This window comes from Myotis davidii, unplaced genomic scaffold (assembly GCF_000327345.1).
Source record: "Myotis davidii unplaced genomic scaffold, ASM32734v1 scaffold534, whole genome shotgun sequence".
Lineage (NCBI taxonomy): Eukaryota > Metazoa > Chordata > Mammalia > Chiroptera > Vespertilionidae > Myotis > Myotis davidii.
In genome coordinates this window covers 5,142,695-5,151,447 of record NW_006286678.1, presented here as the reverse complement: position 1 = coordinate 5,151,447, position 8,753 = coordinate 5,142,695, and the positions used below count along the sequence as shown (strand labels likewise).

Below are 8,753 nucleotides of genomic sequence, written 5' to 3'. Positions count from 1 at the left end.
GACGGAGGGAGGGACCCCCTGCCTGGGAGCCGGAGCCTGCGCCCTGGAGGGCTTCCCGGCGCTCAGGGTCCGGCCAAGGCGTGGCTGTTGCTTTGTTTCTGGCGGACAGCGTTAGAAGTTGGAAAAAGACAAACGGTGACAGCATCTTTCCCTGAGAAGCGGCGTGCTCCAAGCAGCCCTCCTAAGGACAGCTCGAGCATCCTTCTTCGTTGTCCCTCCTCCCTGAGGCCCCCTCTGTGCTAGGCTGTGTGCCAGGGTGTGTGCCAGCTGCTAGTATGTGCCCGGGTGTCAGGCTCCACCAGGGCACAGACTCCCACTTCCCCTTTTTCTCCGACCTGTTGGTGGCCGGTGCTCAGCACTGTGGCTGCCCCCGTGAACTTTCTAAAATGCAGATCTTACCTGCCACTCCCAACACCGCCCACCCCATGGCCTGCAGGTGAGAGAGGGTACATGCTTCAGCCCCAGCTGGGAGTCCTCTGTGAGTTGGTGTCATCACCTCCTACCTCCACTCAGCCATCCGGAGGCTGGCACGCGGGTCCCATCCCCGGGTTCCCTTTCCCAGCACCCACCCCCATCATTCCGCCTCTTCCACTTCTCTGAGGTTTAAAATCTTCCCCATCCTGGTAGACTCAACTTCGGGGCTGAGAGGCCATGCCTGGCTCCCCCTCCACCTAGAAGGAAGGCACGTCTCTTCTTGGCTGCAGCCCCGTTCTCCCTACACAGTCAGCGGGGGTCGCTGCCCAGCTATAGACCGACTGCCCAGCTATAGACCGGCTTCCCACAGACACCTCACTCCTGGCCGCCAGACAGGGGCCCTGACTCTCTGGGCATAGCTACTGCCTCACAGGAGGCCCTCAATGAACAGCTTGAACAGAAGTCCTGCTTCGTGGAGGCTGGGGTGTCAGCCTGAGGAGGGTGAAGCTGGGTCCCTTCTGGAATCTGTCCTCGAGATCCAGCCTCATGGGCACGCGCTGGGAGTATGCCTTCCCCTGGCATTGGCCTTACATTGCCTTGCCCGGAGTGCAGGTCTGGCCTCCAGCCCTGGCTGTGCTCACCACTTGCTGTGTGATCCTGAGCTGCATCTCCAGGCTGGGCGGCCGCCTCGGCGCCGGGATGCGGCTCTGGCTGCCAGGCGGAGACCCAGGCGCGGATGGAGCAGTGCAGGGGGAGAAGTGAAGGTGCATGGAGGGCTCTTTCCCCATCTGTACAGTGAGGTGGCCCCAACGATCCCCTGGGTCCTTCACAGTGTGGAAAGGTGACATGAGGCGTCGTCATGAAGCTAAAATTCATGACGGTAGGTGGTGATGGGGCAAGAGCATGGCAGATGTGCGTGAGCACTTTAAGGAATCAACTCCTTTCCCTGTAGATTAAGAGAAAATCCACAAATTTCCTAAAGCCACATTTTAATCAGTGGTTTCCAGCACCTCCCCTGAGAAGCAATTCTGCCCTGCTGTCAGCTGAGTGCTCACTCTTCTATCTGTTCACTCATCTATCCATCTCTCCCTGCCTTCTTGCTCCCTTCTCTCCCTCCCTTTTTTCCATCCATTCCACCGTCTGTCCGCTCTGTACGGTGGCCTCGGTGCTGTGGAGGGCATGACCCAGTCCTCAGGAGTGTTCATTTGGATTGTGAAATGAATCAATGAACCAAATCATCTGGGGATGAGAGACAGGCATCGCATGCTTCAATAAGAGGTGGGAAGTGGCTCCGCCACTAGACAGGAGCAGGTGAAGGGCAGTGGGAGCTCAGGGGAAGGAGAGGTCTCCTTTGCAAAAGGGCTGTTGGAAGCTCCTGGAGGAGGTGGTCAAACCCCAGAGAGTCTTGGGAATTTGGACTTTATCCCTGAGACCTGCAGTGCCATAGAAAGGTGTTCACTGACGGTGGCAGGAGCGTGGTCAGATGGGAAGAGGGCAGAGGTGGGGGTCAGGAAGAGGTTGCGGCCGTTATCAGGCAACCGATGACAGGGACTCTAAGGAACTGCAGAGGAGGAGAGGATGGGTTTGGGAGGTGGTACCCCCAAGCCAGTTTTGGTGACTAACTTGTAAAGGAGAGGACAGCGCCACAGGTATGTGTGGGTGCAAGATGGTGGTGACAGCTTCTAGGACTGAAGATACAGAATCAAGCAGGTTTCAGAGAAGGGGGACAGTGGCAGAGGGCAGGTTAGAGCTGGTTCAGGCAGGTGCCACCCCCCACACACAACCAGGGACCTTCCAGAATGCTGGCTCAGGCCTCTCTCCCTTATAGCCACATGCGTTGTATTTGTCTCTCCCAAAGACTGGGAGCCCCCAGGACATTCCTGGCTCCCCTAAGGGTCTCCAAGAGAAAGTGAGCTTTCTGGGTGGCCCAGGTCCAAAGGGCCTTCAGTGCAGCCCCAACCAGCAGCTCCAGGCCACCAGCCTGAGCTCTGCGCTGCAGGGCCTGTAGCGCTCACAAATGTGTAGCTATAGTGGGCTTGATGTGGTTTCATAAAGACCGTTGTAAGGAGCTGGTCCTTGTCTCTTCTGTGCCTTCCTTTCCTCATAGGAACTCATCTCTCTTTAATCTTAAACCTCAGAGATACCACAGAGCTACTTGGGGTTAGTAGGCATTGCTGGAAAACTGTTACTGCGCTAACACAACTTTAATTCCAGGAGACGCTCAGCCCAGTGTGCAGAGACTTCCAGGTCCATCGCCCACCTTGCTGGGCTTCAGTTTGCAGCAACTGTGATGGGGGCAGAGAAAGACAATGGGCCCTCAGCGCAGGCCTTGGGCTCAGTGGAAACCGCTAGTCCCTAATATAGTGACAACCAATTGTTAAGCTCCTGGTGCATGCCAGGCTTGGAGCTTCTTACTATCGATTGTGTAGATTTATAGAGGTTGAGTACCATGCCCAACTCAGACCTTGGCCAGTAGGTGGACAATCTGACTTCCCGGATGTGGGCTTTCTCCCGTACCACACTGATCCCTTGCCACCTGCTCCCTGCCTCCTTCTCAGCCTGGAATCTGGCTCAGGAGGGACTTCTGCACACTCTCTAATTCCCTCTAAAAAAAAGTCCCCTCCACCCACCTCTGCCATCAGGGCAGAAAGCATTTAGGGACCAACTGGCCCAGGAATTTTCTACTGAGCAGGGCCCTGACACCTCTGCAGGGTGTGGCTGCGTGGGCCACATCGGTTCCAGCTGTTCCATTTTCATCTGTTGATTTTGCTGGGGTAGGGGAGGGGCGGAAAGTTCAAAGAAAGGGTTTCCCTGCTTTGAAGATATTTTGAAAACCACAGGTGTCATACTTCCTTCTCACACAGATGGGGATGTGGAACCCAGAGAGGCAGGCCTGGAGCATGGTCACGGGCTGCCCTGGCTCCCTCAGTCCCTCAGGGTCAGCCTGGAACCATCAGCCACCGTTCTTGCTTAGGGAAAGGGAAGTACATGCAAAGTGGAAAGTAGGAGAGATTTGAAACAGGGGAGGCTGCTCTTAGATCTGGCTCGAATGTGGACTCACTGTATGAAATTGTGAAATTCACATGTCCTCCCAAAGACTCTAGCTTCCTCATCTGTAAAGAGAAGACTGTGGTCCAATTCATTTGCTTACTCATTCACTCAGCAAATACCTGATGAGCTCAGAGGTGCTGAAAGAGGTCATCGAAGATTGATAGAGCCCGGCTGACCTGGTTCCGTGGTTGAGCCTCAACCTATGAACCGGGAGGTCACGGTTCAGTTCCCGGTCAGGGCACATGCCCAGGTTGCCAGCTCGATCCTCCGTGTGGGGCGTGCAGGAGGCAGCCGAGCAAGGATTCTCGCTCATCATTGATGTTTCTATCTTTCTCTCCCTTTCCCTTCCTCTCTGAAATCAATAAAAAATCCGCTTTAAAAAAAAAAGATTGATACCAATACCAGCAGCCTGGCTCCCGTGGAAATCAGGGATGGGATCCGATGGGACAGCGTCTCCCAAAGCCAGAAGCTTTGTTAGTAATGATGTCATTATAATTGACACCGAGTAACTGTTCACTGTGTTCCAGAACTGTTCTAAAGTGGTGACTTAGATTAATACTTGTAATTCTCCTAACAGCCCTGTGAGGTGGACACTGCTATCTCCATCTTTCTATGCGGGGGGTGGGTTGGGGGCGGGAGGGATGAGGCATAGAGTGATTAAGCAACTTGACCAAAATCACACCACACAGCTAGTCAGAGGCAGAGCTGGTATTTGCCTCTCGAATTTCCTGGAAACAGAAGCTGCTCTTTCTTCCATTCTCTTTTTCCTCCTCAACTTTTCATTCTTCCTTCCTGATAAACCAGTTTTACCCCAAAGGTGGGACCAGGGCAGTTTCCAGTACAGCTGAAGGTCTAATTGGCTTTAGTCAGCAGTTCATGGGTTCATTGCTTTCTAGCAACTAGAAGGGTGCTCCGGTGAGTTAGTTGTACAAATGGGAGGTTTTTATAGGCATAAAGAGGGTGAGACTAAGAACTTAATAGGGTGTGTTACGTTAGGCAGGGTCCTCTCCCCTTAGGGGGTAGCAGCAGGTCTTCTCAGGCAGTTTGTCCTATTAGCGATCAGGAAATTCGAGACTCATTGGTTTTAAAATTCCACTCCAGGGAGGGGCTGTCGCTGCAGTTGGGTTAGTTACTAGGTTTTGGTTTGGTGAGGGGACTTGGCAAAAGTGTTTCACACCAGCTTCTCGCCAAAGGGCAGAAGGGGCCTGTCCACAATTCCTGCCCCGGCCTCTGGCAGTCTTGGCCTCTGGCGTCCCGGCCTCTGGCGGGAGTGGGGAGAGAGATGAGTCAGGCTGGGCTCCGGGGCCTCAGAGGAGGACAGATGCGGAGGGAGGAGCCTGTGCTAGCCCACAGCCAGGCGGGAGGAGGGCACAGACCTCCTTGGAGCCTTTGGCATTTAGAAGCCCAGGCCCCAAAGGACCTTCGAGAGCCCCCCAGGTCAGCCCCCCCCCGAGATGCCTGTGCCCCCCACTCCCGCAGGCAGCCTAGCCCTGGCCCTTCCCTCACCGCTCAGCCCCAGGGAGCCAGCCCAGACGGCCCCTTCCACCTCCCAGCAGCTCCGACCTTGAGCCCCAGACCTGCCCCTAGAGCTTCTACTCCTGCAGCCCCGGTTTGCCTCTGGGGCCCCTTAGGCAGGTCTGAAACCTCAGTTCTCCCCGCCACCCCCCCACACACACTCCCCTCAGAGAGTTGAAGGCAGCTGCCAACCTCACTGAGCCCGACCCTCCTCCAGGTCTGGTCGGTCCCTCTGTCTCTGTGATGCCCTTTGACTTGTATCCCCTGGAGGTGGTGTGGGGTGAAGGACAGCACTTCTCTCCTCACGGGCCCACCCCTGAGCCAGTGTGGCAATGTGAACAGCTTACCTCTCCTCCTGAGCCTCAGTTTCCTCCTTTTAAAAAATGGACAGCTCCCACAAATGGTGGTGAGGAGTAAATGAGAGGGTGCCCAGCCCGGCACCCAGCAGTGGTTGCCAACATGCAGAAGAAAGGACCTCCCTCATTCCGGGCCGGCACCCTGAGCTCCGTGGGTCCTCCTATGAGGACATAATCCCTCTCCCCATTGAGGGCTGGCCGTGAGGGCTCTCCCTGCCTGTGCGGGGATGGGTAGGTTTCCTTTGACCTCCTTTTCCCGATGTTTATCTTCGTCCTTGGGCTTTTCTACAGAAGTGGGGTGTGCCTCTTGCTGGGTGTGGTCACCAGTGATCTTGTGTCTCCCTGAGGCTGAGGCCCTGCTGTGTGGAGCCTCCAGGGCCGGGGCTGTCTGCTGTGCTGGGAGGGGACTCCTCCGAGGGGGTGGGGGTGCCTCCCAGAGGGTGGGGAGGGAGGGCTCCCATCATGATTACCAGGAAGTTCTCCTGACCCCTTCCCGGGAACCCTGCCCCCAGGAACTGGGCCTGGTGGGGACGATGACTGGCTTTGGTTTCTAGGCAGCAGGCTTAGGTCAGCACAGGAACTTTCGCTTTTATTTCTCTTAACTTCCCATAGCCTGAGAGTGCAGTGACCTAGTTTTTAGCAGCCTTATAAATATCCCTCTGCCAAGGAGACTGCAGGCCCACAGCCCTGCGGACCAAGTGCAGCCCGGCCCTGGCTCCGGGGCGGCCTGTCCACGGGCTTCGCGTCCGTGTCCTGCCCACACCGCCCTGCTGGGCCTCACCGGACTGCCCTGCGGGGCTCCACAGCCCTTGGGTTGGTGCCACTCATTCTTCAACTCACCGAAAGCCCCTGGGACAGCTCTGCCTCCACAGCGGGCAGTTGCCTTCATCTCCCCTGGGTTGGCATCTGGCCCGAAGCTCCTGAGGGCGAGTCTGGCCCTCTTCCCCTCCAGTCCACTCCCCGGCCCAGTGCGTTTGATTTGAAGGCCCAGGAGACACGGGGATCCGGGATCGGGGATCAGGCTGAGAGAGGGGGAGGGATTCCCTGATGGCTCATCTGCTGGGTGCCTGGGGTGAAAAGACAGCCGAGGAGGACAGCTGACGAACGTGACCCGGGGTAATGGCAGGAGTAACTGATGCTTCCTGATGCTTCTCTCATTCTCCAGTTTGCTCCCTGCCTGCCCTCAGCCAGGCCTTGGGGACAGGCTCCTGCCCAATGGGACGAGCTCAGTTTAAGGGTTCTCTGTAGCCCTCACTCCTGACTCATCCAGTTCACCCCATTCTCACTCCCAGATCCCTATAGCTGTCACTCCGTGCCTTCACAGTCCACGCTGGGCTTGCTGCTGTCCAGACATCTTTGGGGCCTCCTCTCTGGGGTCACCTCCTTCCTGAGTCCCCAGACCACGTTAGGTTGCCTGTCAAGTTCCTCTTGCACCTGTGCTCAGCTGCACCGGGGCCCTGTCGCCCCGTTTGCTAGTGTCTGTCTGCAGGCTGTCTCCCTTCGGAGTGTGAGCTCTTTGAGGCAGAACCTGGTTGTTTTGTCCCTGGGCACCTCGCACACCATACAGGACCTGGCACGGAGGAGGTGCTCAGAGAGCACGGGAACCGATGGGTGGGCTGGGATTGGGATGCTGCTGCAGCAGAGAGGACAGATCAATGGGTGGATGGATGAAGGGTGGGGAGATGAACGGGGGTGTTGGATGGATGGGGTTCCGTTTCAGATCCAAATTGATGTGACTTCTGTCCACTACTGACCTTGCCTGACCTGGCTTCACCCACTTATTCTTCCCCTAATCCTAGCCCCCAGACCCTGCCCTTTCTAAGGTCATGACCCCATTGAGCACAGGCTCCATTTCATCCCTCAGTGCACCTCTGCACCCAACGCCAACACATTCTTTTCCACACTCTCCCCTCATTCGCTTCCCAATGCTGTCCTTCCTGGTCCTTTTTTCTTCACCTGTCCCTCTGTCTTCTTAATTTTACCAGCCCAGTGTGGGGCCCTTCCACCCCGGCCCCTCTCTCTGAGCGCCCACCTCCAGTCCTGCCCAGTCCCCACCAGGCACCATAGGTCCAGTCTGAGATATCCAGTCTCCCTCAGACATTGTCTTTCAGAAGTCCCATTGCTCACTGCCCAGCACCCCCGCACCCCACCCCAACATCTGCTCTGCACCCCTGGCCCATCCTCCACTCAGCAGCCAGCAGGAACTTTCGGAAACACCGATCTCACCAGCTCACTCCTCTGCCCCCAGTCAGTTGCTTCCCACTGCTTTGGGTAAAGACCCAGATCCCTCACATGGCCCATAGGGCCCTGCATAATCCATGGGTGCAGATGTGCAGAGGTGTGAGGGAGGGAGACGGGGGGGGCAGAGGGGTGAGGGAGGGAGACAGGGTGGGCAGAGAGGAGAGGGAGGGAGACAGGGTGGCAGAGGTGTGAGGGAGGGAGACAGGGGGGCAGAGGGGTGAGGGAGGGAGACAGGGTGGGCAGAGAGGAGAGGGAGGGAGACAGGGTGGCAGAGGGGTGAGGGAGGGAGACAGGGGGGCAGAGGGGTGAGGGAGGGAGACAGGGTCGGCAGAGAGGAGAGGGAGGGAGACAGGGTCGGCAGAGAGGAGAGGGAGGGAGACAGGGTCGGCAGAGAGGAGAGGGAGGGAGACAGGGTCGGCAGAGAGGAGAGGGAGGGAGACAGGGTCGGCAGAGAGGAGAGGGAGGGAGACAGGGTCGGCAGAGAGGAGAGGGAGGGAGACAGGGTCGGCAGAGAGGAGAGGGAGGGAGACAGGGTCGGCAGAGAGGAGAGGGAGGGAGACAGGGTCGGCAGAGAGGAGAGGGAGGGAGACAGGGTCGGCAGAGAGGAGAGGGAGGGAGACAGGGTCGGCAGAGAGGAGAGGGAGGGAGACAGGGGGCGGAGGGGTGGAGTACTCCTCACATTGTCCCTTTGGCTGGGGCACTGAGGGGCCTGCCATTGGCTGAGAAGTTGCCCTCACACCCGGCGGGTCTTCTCCCTGCACTGAGACAACCTCCATTTCGGAATCATTGCAGCTTCCAAGCAGTTTAACAACGAGGTCCTGCGGGCCCACAACGAGTACCGGCGGCAGCATGGCGTCCCTCCGCTGAAGCTGTGCAAGAAGCTCAACCAGGAGGCGCAGCAGTGAGTCCCCTGCCCCCGGGGTGACGGCCCTGGGCCCTGGGGGGCTGGGGGGACATGAGTTTCGGGGGCAGGATCAGTCAGGCTTGAATAACGACTCTGCAGGCCCCTTTGTTCCTCTGAACCTCAGTTTGCTCCTCTGTAAAATGGGCTGTTTGGGGCTCAGAAGGGACGCTCCCAGTTTGCGCTGCGAGCCCGGAGCCCCCGAAGGACGGGCGGCCGCGTCGGTTCAGGCTCATCTCGGGCCTCCCTGGCGGCTCCTGAGAAACACCACCCTC

At 57.7% G+C, this 8,753-nt stretch overlaps 1 protein-coding gene across 1 annotated transcript in view; it reads left to right on the top strand.

The window, feature by feature from the left end:
* The first annotated feature begins 1,273 nt into the window (after positions 1-1,273).
* GLIPR2 (GLI pathogenesis-related 2) overlaps positions 1,274-8,753 on the top strand; it is an 18,440-nt gene continuing 10,960 nt past the window's right edge. Inside the window, exons 1-2 of the mRNA XM_015560461.1 lie at positions 1,274-1,294; positions 8,342-8,478. Of these exons, the coding sequence (XP_015415947.1) occupies positions 1,274-1,294; positions 8,342-8,478 (158 nt within the window). The remainder of the gene's footprint in view (positions 1,295-8,341; positions 8,479-8,753) is intronic.